Raw genomic sequence first — 14,296 nt, 5'->3', positions numbered from 1 at the left:
GTCTCAGTTTGTGTGTGTTTTTATATTTTTGTGTGAGTGCTTTAATCTCGTTCTTCATTAAGTGTCAGCAGCAGGTTTCCTGTTTGCACATCACGTTACAATCTCTGCTCTGTGTGTGCATCTGTGTGTTTGTAGCTTTGAGTAGATGGTCTTGTTTTGTTTTTATGGTTTTTAGTTTGAAGCCCTCATTCTGAGGAAATCTTATCAAGACCTCACACAGATGCAGAGCTCCAAATGACTCTTTGATGGCTCACTCAGTCAACAGTATGCGTAATGACAATGTGGGGTGCGTCAGATGCAGACAGACCAAGGTGTGTGTCGTACCATCGGCACTTTTTCTTCCCACACTGTCTCATTTGAGCTTTTAAACTTTTGAGGACCCTCACAGAGAGCTGAGGAAACAGAAAGCATCATAAACTTTGTTTAAACACTATAGTTGCATAGCTTTATGCACCCAGGAAGCAAAACCAGTGAGCTCTAAAAGCTCTTCACATAAAAAAAAAAAATCTCATGCCTGATGGCAAAGAGATCAGAAGATTTGATAAGGGGCCATTGGGTAAATTGGACGACTGTGGCTCAGGAGCTGGAGAAGCTCGTCTGCTAATTGGACCATCAGTGGTTCGATTCCTGGCTCTTTCAGCTTGCATATTGAAGAAACCTCGGGCAAGATGCTGAACCCCAAGTTGCCCTGATGCTTCCATCAGAAAGACAAAAACAAAAGAACACATGGATGTGTGTACATGGGTAGTAAAAATGCTTTGAGTGCTCAGATTGAATGGAAATGTACTATCCAAGCACCAGATCACCTGCTGTTTGGGTTTAAACCTCGGACTCTCATAGTGTGAGGAGTAAATGATAACCCCTGAGCTAACAAAGAATTTAAAAGACTTAAGTTGTCTCTCAGTTCATTTTAAAGTACTCGTGGCAGTAGTGGGACAGGCGCGCCTCTTCGAATAAATGAATAGATACTAGTGTGTGAACTTGATGACTCACGTGACTTCCTCATCCTGTGCATGAACTCCAGTTCCACTATTTCAGTCTGCAGCTGCCAGCGTTAGTTCGGTACCAGCTGCAGCTGATCACTGTGGAGTTAAAGTTTCATTGGCAGATAAACATGCAAACTCCCGCCAGAAGAGCCATGCCCGGGTTTTAACCCAGGACTCTGTTGTTGTGAGGCAACATTGCTAATTGCTGAACCACCCCCCTGCCTCTACAGTCGATCACTTGTTATCTTAGAAGGTAAATAAATCTTGAAGTATGCTTATGCATTCCTCGCAAGCAAAGTGCATGTGCAGGAAACAGACCCGAGACCTCAGAGGTAGTACTGCTCAGCTTTCAAGGCCTGCAGGCTTTAAGGTGAGCAACCAGGCATACACTAGGGCAGACCTTCCCAAAGTGTGGGGCCCGACCCTAGGGGGGGCGCAGAGCCATTGCAAGGGGGGGCGTGGCATGAAAAGGGAAAAACAAAAACAACGCTTGGACACTGCTAGCAACGGGGCTCCTCACAAACGCAAAGCAGGAGATGAAGCATCGCTGAATATGTTTCCAAACAAACTTCATTCTAAGCCAAAGACTAGAAAATATGGTGAAGCATCTTCCCTTTGGCTTCACCTGCACAAGTGCCGAGGTAGGTCTCCCTGCAGAATTGGTTTTCCCTTCATCGGGAGCAGCGCTGGGCTCTCCAAATCACGGACAAACAGGATCCCACATTCTTGACTTTTAGTTCACAAACACTTCTTGTAATGACTAACTGCTCCTGACATTTTGGAGATGTTAGCTCTTTATACAGTAAAGTTACAGCGGGATACAAATCAGGCTGATCCTGCCACGATTTGTTCCCCCTGTCCAAATCACGGACAAACAGGATCCCACAGCTGTTTATGTTTTTAAACCCATTTTGCACAGAGAGGCATTTTTGAAAAATGTATTGATAGCAATGTTGAATATTATTACACAGGAAAAAAACAACTACACGTAAAATAATCACACCGTGACGCCTCTGCCTTTCTAAATGGAGGGACAGTAACTGTGTGTGTATTCAATTCAATTCAATTTTATTTATATAGCGCCAAATCACAACAAAAGTCGCCTCAAGGCGTGTGTATATGTAAGCTGTAAAAACTGATGATAGTCAGATTAACAGTGTTTTGTCTCTATCTGCCATTCTGCAATTCATCTCATGTAAACAATAACGTGGCCACAGCGTGACGTGAAAAAAAGACACACACCTTTGACGTTGCGTGATGAACTCTGTATTCCTCGTCCACACATAAACGCAAAAAAGGAGTTTTAAAAAAATCTCCGTTTTCGGTGATTCGAAACGCCGTTTACGTGGACGAAACAGCTGCGTTTTCAAAAATACCCGTGTAGGTGCGGACGCAACGTAAAAGAGTTTGTAGTTTATTTTCTTACTACCTGCAGATTACTTGTATTTGCTTAATTGTTTACTAAATATTTGAGGTGTGAAATAAACCGCAGTGGAGCAAAATATGGGCGTGTGTGGTTGGAGGATGTTAGTGCGTGTGTGTGTGTGTGTGCATGCGCGAAGGGCGTGAACATTTTTCTTGCAAAACAGAGGGGGCCAGGCGAAAAAAGTTTGGGAACCACTGCACTAGGGCGTGAACTTGTCCAGGGACCATTTAATATCTCACTTAATAAAACTGAAGAGACTCAAACTGTCTTCTATGTTACACAAAGAGTTGGCTGAAGTATTTGGACAGTTAAATATACCGTTTACATGGCGTGTGGTCGGTCCTGGCTAATTAATAAGTGAGTTGATTTGAAAATAAATGTTGTTTCTTTATTAACCAGCTGAGTATCTCTGCTTTGAGCATTTGAGCCTTTTTAAGACTTTAGACTTCTGATTTGTCCTGTGTCGGCATCACACAGGTTTCAGCTGAAAACATTAAACGTTGAATAGAAGCCAGAAATCTTTTAAGTGAATCAACACTTAGCTGACAGGTCACACGACAGAAGATGTTTGATAGTCAGATGTTGCTGTGTGAAAGTGAATTTGAGCTGAAAGTCATCTTTGAAGAAGGATGATTTGGACCAACTGAGAGCTGAAGGTGTCACGAGGGATTTATGATGGCGAGGGAAACTTTTTATCTAATCCAAACAACCTGAAACCATTCTGACTGCTATTCCCAGGAGTGAACCTTTAAGATGTAAAAGGTATTTATCTCTATTTTTTGATGTGCAAAAATGGAGATAAACTTGCCAGTGGAGTGTTGGCTCGAACATTTGGGTTTCAGACTTTCCACCCTGTACGGTCGCTGTGATGCATCAAGGCCTTAACCCGCTAATGACAGGGTGTTAGCTACCCTCTGAGTGTATGTGGACTCTGTAATAACTCGTCTCCTCCCTGTTCCATACACTCTGCCCTGTGGGCAACATACAGAAGCATGAAGCACTTTGGCTCTACAGCCCTTTGTCCTCCACCATGCACCCCACATTTGCTCATTTTTTACTTGCTTTTCCTTACATTTGTATTTAAAGTTTCATGTAATCTATCAGTGTGTTAAAGTTTAATAAAAACATGATGTTTGTTTGTTAACCTGAAATATCCACCTGGAGGACAGCGACTGGGTTTGGTTTCATCCCTTTTATGTAGACGTTTGAGATGCCTGGTACAATCTAATGGAAATCTTATAACCGAGTGTTAGAGACTTTATTTGAAAGCTAACATCTATTTTCTGGAGCTGTGCTTGCTAAGTATGAGGCTAAAATGCAACCTAACCCTAAGTAGGTGATTCACTCATCATGGATCTCTCTGTCACTGATTGGTTTTAGAGCACTCTGTCTGTACTACCCTGTCATATGTCAATCAGTGCACTCATCGGTAGCTTGAGACCTGTCCATTCTGCATGACAAGCAGTTATTTTGCATTATCGTTAAATGTCGTCATCCATCAGAGAGCACAAGAGAGAGAGTTCTGAAAGGATGTTTGCATGCCTACAGATGTTTGTGACCATGCACACTCTGCAGTAAGTACACATGAACTTTTTTAGACGCATGTCCAAGAAGTATAACAGGAATGATTACTTGGCCGTGATGTCTTCAGCTGTCCACGTCCGTGTCTGCAGCAGAGTGTAATTGGCTCTTAACCCTACATCTAAAGCTTGATTTCGAATTCTACGATGCAGTCTGTGAGAGTGGCCATAGGCAGCGTGTACTTGTGTACAGTTTGTCTATGTTGCTCTGCAGTTTCACCATCAAAGCACCAACAGGCAGGTGGAATTTCTCTCCGCAAGTTGATCTTTTCTCTTCCAGTCAATGCAAAACCTGGTGGCAGACGAAGTAGATGGAAATGCAGTGCTGAACAGGCCGCGTTGAAGTGATGCACAGTTCCATTTCTGCGCAGGTGCACAGATACCTGAACATAGATTACAGCACAGGGTCTCAAAGGGGTCATGTGACATAACTATGACATAGATTTAACGCAGAAGCATAAATGCACTGTGTTTCTCCCGCGGTGTTCAGAGGTGAAGTTAATGGTTGATAACATTGAGCGGTTTAACGGCGACAATGGTTTTTTGTTTTGATCAAGCAGTCAAACTGTGAATTAAAAAGAAGCTGTGCTTTCTAAAGCAGCGGTCCCCAACCCCCGGGCCACGAGTCGTTTGGTACCGGGCCGCGAGAGTTGAGGCTCGGGCGTGAAATTTATGGTTTTCAGGGTTTTTCCCGTGTTGTAGTTTTGTGTTATTTTGAAAGAAATATTTACAGGTTACCATAGCGACCAGAGAGCATTAAGGGGCAGAGAGGAGGATGTTACGCTCAATGTTATTGGTGCATTTCAGGAGGACGCTGCTAATAAAGTTACACAATTACTCAGTGAATTTGTGTTTATTATTATATTTACAGAATACTGCAGATTTTTCTTGGTCGCATCATTTTATTTTGCTGTATTTATCCGCGACACCTTAAAGTATTGTCTAACATTAAACCGGTCCGTAGCGCAAAAAGGTTGAGGACCGCTGGTCTAAAGTCACCGTTAGGCCTGAGCAGTCATGATTTGTGTAGACTGTGACGTCCATGTGGTCCTGCAGTCTCCTATTAAAACACTGGTGTCTGCAGCGCATTAAGAATCACGATGGGAATATAAGAAGTAAACAAAGCGATCACATAGGGTTTTGTTTATAATCATTTATATTGATCTTTTAAATGACTTTTGAACATCTGACCAAAGAAAAATCTGCATTAAATTGTCTATTTAAATACCATACCACCAAAGTGCGTGTCTGTGCTTTTGTCTTCTGGACGACTCGTTCTGTACATCTTGCTCTCAAGCTGCTTTAACTTTAGTTAAGGGGCCACATCTCGTGCTATTGTCGAGAGCCGATACTGATCCCCCGCCTAATGGATTGAAGGCGGGCACCAGATCAATAACGCTGGTATTAGGTGGCTTTGGAAAGCGGCAGCTTCCTCTTATTTTTCATCTGAAGCTGAGCGACCTCGCTTCTTGTGATATTTTCTAATAATGCCACCTTTTCCCTCTGGTCCACAGCCGAAGCAGATCGGAGATGATTTCTGCGGTTTGGTACTGAACCAGCCGCTCGGAGGCCTGAGGGTGATCGAGGGACAGCCGCTGTACGAGGACCGGACCGAGGGCATGGGCGCCGTGGCCGCATACACCTACGGGGAGCACACGGTGGTGTTCGTGGGAACCCGGAGTGGACAGCTGAAGAAGGTAGGAGGAAAGAACGGATGATTAGTCTACCGAGGAGGAAAAGCTGTTGTGAATATGTTTGCGCTCCTGTTTGAGTTGGGTACTCTGTGGGAAAGGAAGGAAGTCAGGGAAGGGAATTAAGAGAGACAGGACAGAATGACAGGAAAGGAATACCGGTGGACTGTTTGAGGGCTTTTGTTTCCCCTGCTGAGAGGAAAGGGCTGCATTAATGTTTTAAAATTGCTTTTGGGGCTTTGATTGCTTTCTAGAGTTTCTATTTAAGGAGGTTAGAAGGAAAGATAGAGAGACAATTGTCTTATTCATGTTTTAAATCACTTGAGGCTCTTTTAGTTCTTTGGTTCGGATGAAAGGAAGAGATTGAAGTTCACCTGTTTGATTGCAGTCCATCTTGAAACAATCAAGGTGTTTGTTCTCCATTTATAAGGGGTTTTGATAAAGTACTCAGCTTTCTTTGTCACTCGGATGGAGCCATGTGATGTTATCAGTCGTCAGTGTGACTCTCACCTGTGAATCATTTGTTTGTTCGTTGTCGAATGTCAAACTCGGCTGTGTCGGAGGTGTTTAGCTGTGAAGCTGTAGGACTGGGAACGGTCGCAAGGCAGCATTTAGAAGAAGTGAGTCTTCACGCTGCGTTATTACCGAGCTTCAGTTCATCAGCGCTGAAAGTAATTTCAGCTCTGGCATAACAGTTATTGCAAAGAACTGAAAACGGTGTGAGAGTGCATTTATACAGGAATGTCTTCAGTTTTATTCTGTTCATTTCATCAAATGTCTTTTCCGAAGCTGCCTGATGAGGCTTTAGTGCAAATGTTTATTGAGATGTGTGCGTGACTGTTGAGTCGACTGCTTTCAGAAATGCTGTGTTTCTCTTCTCATTTGCACTCTTACTCCTGAAAACCTCACACCTGATAAACAAACTTAATACAGTAATGATTAAAAAGACAAAAACCAACAATATATTTATGTTTGTTGTCTTCTGTCTTCAAATACGTCTCCAAATAATGTCAAAAAAAAGAAGAAGAAGACCCCTGCTCAGTGCAGCTACACTCACCATGTGTCGTCTTTGTTGTTCCTCTTTTCTGTCTCCAAAAAATAATTTGGATGCATTTTAAAGACTCATTTGGAAACATCACATACGGTCTTCCATTATCTATTGCAGTTTGATATTTGCTCTATTACTCATTAATAATAAGTTAGTTAGTAGCTCCACGAAAGGATCAGTTAAAAATTTAGAAATAATTAAAAATCCACCAGCAAAACATTTTTAATGGTCTGAAAGCTTTTGTGTTTTTGAGCAAAAGTAATTTTGGAACCAGAATCAACAAAATAAAATGAGTTTTATAATCATATTTGATAGTCGGTGGCTACAGAAGAGACTAAGTTTTAAGCAGAGATTTGCAACGCTGTAGAAACCTGTTGGCACGCTGCAGACTCAGGTGGCTTTGAATGTTCAAATATCGATCACGTATGAATGAAAACTCATTGTGAGTCTGAGAAAGCTTTGATGTCACGTCTTTACTGTATCTCAGATCTGAGTTCAGGTGTTGGAATATCAAAATCAAGAGTCTGATTTTTCACACCTCTGTAAACAATATTCACATGTATCCAGACAGATTGGTTATTCAGCCTTTAACGGGGACTCCATACTAAAATAAATAACCATATTAATACCCATAGGCAACAGGTATCTGATAAATATTTCATTTCTTTTACATATTCTCTGCTGCTTATGAAACTCATCCTCGGTCACACCTCCATATGTGCCAGCCTGCTCTCTGCAGCCTGTGGCGCCGCTGTTATTATTGTTATCTGGAGCTGAAAATAAGCTGAACGCTGTTTTGATTTCATAACGCAGCAAACACAATCTGTTCATTTCCAGGGTTTTTATTCTCAGGCAGGAGAGATAAACAGCACGGAGACAGGAAGCAGGACTGGTGCAGGATTAAAGCAAATGTGAGCAGTGACAGTTCAGGATGGGGCCGGTGTCTCTGCACAGATGCTCTCAGCCTTGTTGAAGTTGTAAAGTTGTCTCAGTGGTGTCGGACAACCTCACAGAAAGCTGCAGAGACGCTCAGACTGTCTGCTGCTGTCAGAAAAATGCCCCACTTAGCTGCACAAGATGTCTGTTTTCTGTCTCCTTCAGGGCTCGGCAGTCGGTTAAAGACTCACCGTTTCCCACAGCACAAACTCCGTCCTCTCTGGAGGATTTAAGACTTTGCTGAGCGGCAGAAAGCTTTCCTACACTCTGTGGGTGAAACTAAAAACCTAAATCAAGTAAAAAGGACAGGACAGACGTGTAAAGTGGACCGTAGGCCTGACTGCGCTCTGACATTGTTGACTCCAGTGCAAAATTTCGTCCAGTAAAGCACAAGTAGAATTTACAAGTCTCAGACTGTCTGAGAGTCAAACGAGTGCGTCTGGCAAGCAGCATCGCTGAGCACCTTCACAAAAACAAATAAATGATTATCTTAGAAAAGGGAAAAAGGAATAGATGTTCAAAAACACAAAGTTCTTTGGAGATGTTAAAGATGTTGATGTTCTAGAGGTTTGTTATGAGCAAGAACGAGAGCACAAGTTCTCCAGGTTCTTTTTAGGGAGTTAAAATATTTCTAGGCTCTTTTAAGATAGCTTTGCCTTTAGGACCTTTATTCTTTTAGGACTTTGAAATGGTTAAACATGTCAAATCATCTGTGAAATGATCCGTCCTACAAAGAAATATCTTACTAGATGTTTAACAACCTGTGTGCGTTCGACCGGTTAAAGCCACCACAATATGGTCTCTAAAAGCTTTCGTTGGTTACAGGGAAATTTATTTTAGAGGGTTTTTTTAGAGGTCCTCCTTAAGTTCTTGGGAGCCAGGACCTCTAAGGATACCCTGGTAATCCTGGTAATCAGTCTGAAACTTCTAGACATTGTTTAGGGGACCTGGGAAGAGCAGCAAACTTAAGTTCTTTAGGTTCCTATTGTTGATACACTGTTAAAGGTCTTTCAGATGCTTAGAGTCATCATTGAAGATGTTTTAGAGGAACTTTAGGACATTTAGATAGTTTGACATCTCTTCAGAGCTCATTTGATAACCCATGCGTTCAACCACCTGATGAAATCGTATTAAGGTCTTTCAAAGGTCTGGGATTTTATAAAAGGTCCTTAAGTCTCTTAAACACAATTAGTTTTATTTCAGTTTGGCTTGACGTCTACCTCAGCAAAGCCCTCTGTGCTTCTCTTCCCTGGATGCTGTGCTGGTGCTGACGCTAGAACTCATTTTACACATTTCCACAAAGAAACAGGACTTGTGCCAGCGATGAAGAGCTGGCATCAGTACAACACCATAAAATTGTTCCGCCCACCGTTGGAACCACTGTCAGTGGCTTGGTAGTGGTTAACTCAAGAAATTAACCAATGATGGACAGATTCAGCCCACGCATTTTCTGATTTTCTTCCCAGAAGAGAAATTATCCGACTTCTGCTAGTAATGCTATATAACAAACACTTCTCAAACCTCTCCAAACGTGGGCTGGCTCTCAAAGGCACAAAGGCAGAACTGGGTAGTACTGGGCGTTTGGCACCTTTTTGTAAGGTCTATTAAGGTCTTAAAGATAGTTCCCTTTAAGCGATTTATGGGCTAGTTTGTGTGGTTGAACACCTGTGGGTCATTAGATGAGCTGGTACAGTAATTAAGGTGTATAGTAGTTGCTTGAGAACCTTGTTACAGCCCCCATTTAGTGTTTTGCTAAAGTGCTAAGTCTTTAGTTATCCGTATGATTACCGTAAATCTCCTAAAGCATCTTCTCCAGAATCAGAAGGACCATTTAAACCACTACAAAGACGCTTAACATGTCCTTAGCAACAACGATGAGCACCGAAAGGAGCTGGTCTTTGTCTTCATGGACCACTAAACCCTCCAGAGGGAGCTCTGCAACGCCCTTAATGGCAACTAGATGCACCTAAAGGAGCTTTGAAGGATCTCCACTGGATTCCTGATAGTACAGATGGACACCAAATTTAAATCAAGCAAAAAGACTTTACACGTTAGGGGACCCAACCATCTCTTCAAAAAGAAAAATACTTTGTGCAGTGCAATCACAAATATTTAAAGGGCTTTCAATTTAAATTGGAGGGATCTGGATTCATCCTTTTCATGCATTTTAAAGTTAAAAATAATAAATGAATTCAACAGTAATTTTGCCCTTTTGACTTTTTGGTTGAATAAATGCAAAGCTTCTCTATACATCGTCCTCTGCACGATGGGCACATTAATCCACATCATCAGCAGTCATTAAAATTAAAAGATGCATTAAAAACCCTCTTCTGCTCCCACATTTGACCACACAATCATCTCCATTTTCCAGCCTGCCAACGATGAATTTTAATTGCCTGAACACTAAAAACGGAGGATGGGTGGTGAATGAATCCTCTTGGCGTTCACCCCGCTCACCTCTCCTCCCACACAGCTGCCGCTTTAATATTCATTCACATAGGGAGATATTTCTCTGAAAGCTGACCTCTGAGAGCGACGGATAGAGGGAGGAACCGAGGCAGAGAGGGAGGAATGGCCGGGGGTGTAGTCTGTACAGTGAACAGCTTGGTGAAAATCACTGGGTTTGGTTTTAGATGTTGGGCTCTGTGTGGCTGGGAGTTGGCGGAGAACTCTTGTTTCTATGTTTAGTGGAACTTCCTCCTCCTCCTCCTCCTCCTCAACTCTCTGAGCTGCTGGCATCCAACAAAAGCTCTCCACTGCTTCAACGCCCAACAAGACGATAAGCAATAGACCCAAATCCAGTCTGGCTGGGAGGCTTTTCCCTCGCTTTCCCTTTAAGCCTGTTAAATTCAAAGTGATTATTTTTCCCAAAAAATCTATAAGTTTATGGACTGATTTTCATTTTATGCCAGTCATTGGGTTTGACAATTTCTATTAAGATAAGTAATGGTCTTATTAGTCAGTTAATCAGCAGTTTCCCTCATTTCAAATCTTTCATTTAACGCTCAATCGCCGCTTCCTCATTTGAGGCGGCCAATCGTTTCAAATGAGGACGGCACTTCCGTAAACATGAATTACTTTTTTTTCTTTTTCTTTTTTGCACTGTAATGTGGGATATTTAAAGCATGTAGCATTTTTAGCATGTTGCCATGAGCACACATCTGTTATCACATGTTTACCATTGTACCATATAGGTCATTGTTATCCTTAATGAGAAACTTGTTTTACACGGAAATGCTTCCATCAGCATCTGCATCATTTTAAAATCATTTGGTACATTTGGGTTAAATCTTAGCCTGGTGCGACTCTGTGAAGCACTGTGGTCGACTATCCACTGAGTTTTAACCTCCTAAGACCCGAACTCTTCCATAGCATGCATTTTTTATTTCTCTTTGCTATTTGGGCTGATTGGGACCTGATGATGGTAAAATTGAAGAATTGTCTTTTTTTTTAAAACCAGATTTTTGTTTCTGAGAAAAATTAGATCCACATATGAGGACATTTGTTTTACATTTCAATAGAACAGAGGCAGTATAACGTCCTCGTACGTGGATATCAGGCCCTTGTAGAGCAAAATGCTGTATTTTGGTCTAGACAATGCAAAATGTGATGTCCACATATGTGGTTAAAATCTGTTGCGCTAACATCATATGAATTTCAGACCTTTGCTTTTTCAAATATACGCAGTTTAAAAATAGGACAAAAGACTTCAGGCTTTTGAGCACATCTCTAGACTCGTGGAGCCATTTTTCTGAAGTCAGAGCATAAAGATTCAAAAGTTAAACAAACCACTATTTTTGCGATTGACTGCTTGCTGCTGAATTGGCACGTCGAGCCGAAACGGTTCACTTCTCCCACCGAAAGGCTGAAAGCAGCAGTAAAAATGCCAAACGTGGCCCTGCTGAAGAAGCGATAGTGTTGGCTCACTTTCAGAAGAAACTTTGAATCTTAATTGAGCTTTTGATGTGTGACAATCTGCAAAATTACAGTATAAATTGCCTTATTTGCAGCTGGAGGTGTCCTATCAGCATTTTCTGATGCCTGGTTTTGTAATTACAGAGTATAATAATATAAAGACTTCTGAAAGAGCCGTTTGAACCAAAGGACATACTGCGCCAAGCTCCATTGTTCGGGTCCTTTTTGTTTTTTTATTTACAGCATCCGAACCAACCCCACACTAACTCACCATCATACAGTTCACTAATCTGCTGCTGGATTCCTTCTGACCAACTGGTTTCATGCCAGGACTCGTCCGTGTCTTCGTCTCCACAAAGCCTTCCAGAGGTTCCCAACTGGGCTGATCTGATTGGCTGTTGCTGGGACGGGAGCTCAGATGCTTGATCAGTTGAATTAAGGGTGAATTGGTAATTTGGCAAGAGACTTAAAAGAGATAAACAAAGACCACAAACCTACAACTCTGTGGATGTTAGAAAAGTCGAGGTCAGTGTGATTTTAAATGTCAGAGCAGCAGCCTCCAGAACTCTTTGTTCATCTTTTATCACAACTCTGCACTTAAAATCTAATCATCTTGGACTGAAACAGATCTTTGGAGCAGATCCCAGAGGCAAACATGACCTTTCACTCATCATACTCACCAGATGGACGGACAGACAGTGAAACGCAAGCTTTAAAGCTGATTAGCGTTGATTAAAAGTTGCTTTTCTACTCATGTCTTCAAGTCGTTTGGTCTGAGTCGCAGAGACTTGTGTTTTCTGTTTGGTGGCTCTGCTAGTGGACAGAAATATTGATTCACACAAGCACTAATTTCTATATTTTGCTGTATTTACTGGTAATTGTATAGACTTTCTGAGCACATTTCTGAATGTCAGTATAAGAGGATTTATTAGTCCTTGTAAACAGCTGCCATTACCTGGAAACTGTATGCATTTTTGTCAGTTTAAATTTAACTGGGGGTTAAACTGGACACTGTTCATGTTCATGTTTGACCTTCTTAGACAAAAAGTCCTGTCCTCAGTGGGGTAACTGAGATAGAAAGAGGAGCAGTTTGTCCAAAAGGGTTTAACGTCACGTTTTCCATAAACTAAGCATGTTTTGGTGACTGAACTTAAGCAAAAAGCTAATAATGTAAATCGAGATAGCACCTTAAACCTGCCTTTTTTTTCCTAATGGCCAGTAGGGGTCGACTTGTCTGGTTGCAAAAGATGGATGTCACGGTTGCAACATCCATCTTTTATGTCCATTATGTGGTTCACACACTAAGAACAAACCTAAGTCTCCTGCTTAACAGTGTTTTGACCTTCCACGTGGGTTTTTCCAGTCTCTGCCTGATTAGAATGATAATAATGAACTCATTCTTCAGCCGTTTTCACTCAGGAATACAGATCTTGGACTGCCCAAAGCTGCAAATCGAGTGTTCACCAGTTTCGTGCATTGACAAGAGGCGAATACAAAGGCGAGCACTCGTCCCTAAAGTATTTTGAAATGGCCAAACTGCAGCCTGCTCTCTTCAGTCTGCCAGTCTGCTCTTTCACTAAAAACTCTGGTTTAAGTCTCCGGGTCGGTCGCTGTAGCCACTTCATATCTCTCCCTAAAGAAATCGCTGCTATTATGCCACAAAATTCATAATTAAAAGGATCTATTTTCCTCACTCTTGTTATTATCTGCTTTCAAATGAAACTGAAACTGGAAGCGATGCCTTCAATAGCCTCCGTGGTTGACTCGGTATGACAGCGTGCTGTGTGCGATATTGCATTGTCCCTTTTGGGCATTCAGTCCCTGCTTAAACTGTGATGAGTTCACACTGAAATCTGATATTGGCCACATTTAAGAAATAATAATATGTACCACCAGAAGAAGAAGAAAAACAGATCCGAGGGCCAGGTTGTGCAGTGTCCCAGAGAGGGAACTAAAAGAGCCTCACACAGGCAAAGAAAAGCATTCAAACCATGAAAGTGTTGCATTCATGGAAGAAAAGAATGCATCTAGCAGTATACCAGACAGTTATGGTGAAGGGATGGTTTTTCCTAAAATGTCAAACTATTGCTTTAAGATTAAATTAGCAGGGAGTAATAATTGTTAGTTTGTGCAGTGCTGACCACAGAGCGTCTGTCAGCCCTCCTGATGCTTTTCCACTGAGACTCTGCGCTATGACAGAAGGGAAAACAAGTTGTAACTCAAACTCTGTTGACTTTATCTCTGCCTGTCAGACTCTTTTATCCTCCTCCTTCTTCTTTTTGTCCTACTCTCTGCTGTCCAGCAGTTTGTCATCGTTTCAGTCTCTAAATCCTTTGTTTGCCACATTTTCTTCCATCTTTCTAAAGATTACGTTCCTGGCTGTTGTCATCAGACTGCTGGTGCTTTAATTTCATTTCTAAAGCAGCAAAATGTTTCTTAAATATTTTGCTGTGTCATTAAGCTGTAAATAACATCCAACATTAATGGTGCTTTATGTGCGCCTGCCGTGCCACATGCACTAATGTACCCCAACACTATCGCTGGTGCCGGCTCATGAATTGTGTGCTGATGAGAAGCTGGGATGGTTCCTCTGTTCCAAAGCTCGGTGAACACAGAATCCGTGATTTCCACGAGGAATTTCATATCTTGTTTGGTCAGAGTGCAGTTCTCTGCTTTGCCTCAGTCCATCATAAATGAGCTTGAGCCCAGAGAAG

The 14,296-nt window shown here is 41.9% G+C and overlaps 1 protein-coding gene across 1 annotated transcript in view; it reads left to right on the top strand.

The window, feature by feature from the left end:
• plxna3 (plexin A3) overlaps positions 1-14,296 on the top strand; it is a 136,550-nt gene that overhangs the window by 36,944 nt on the left and 85,310 nt on the right. The window contains exon 6 of the mRNA XM_004568188.4: positions 5,507-5,689. Within this exon, the coding sequence (XP_004568245.1) occupies positions 5,507-5,689 (183 nt within the window). The remainder of the gene's footprint in view (positions 1-5,506; positions 5,690-14,296) is intronic.

Source organism: Maylandia zebra, linkage group LG20 (genome assembly GCF_041146795.1).
Source record: "Maylandia zebra isolate NMK-2024a linkage group LG20, Mzebra_GT3a, whole genome shotgun sequence".
Lineage (NCBI taxonomy): Eukaryota > Metazoa > Chordata > Actinopteri > Cichliformes > Cichlidae > Maylandia > Maylandia zebra.
The sequence above is the reverse complement of the archived record's forward strand: the minus strand, read 5'-3'. Positions and strand labels throughout refer to the sequence as shown.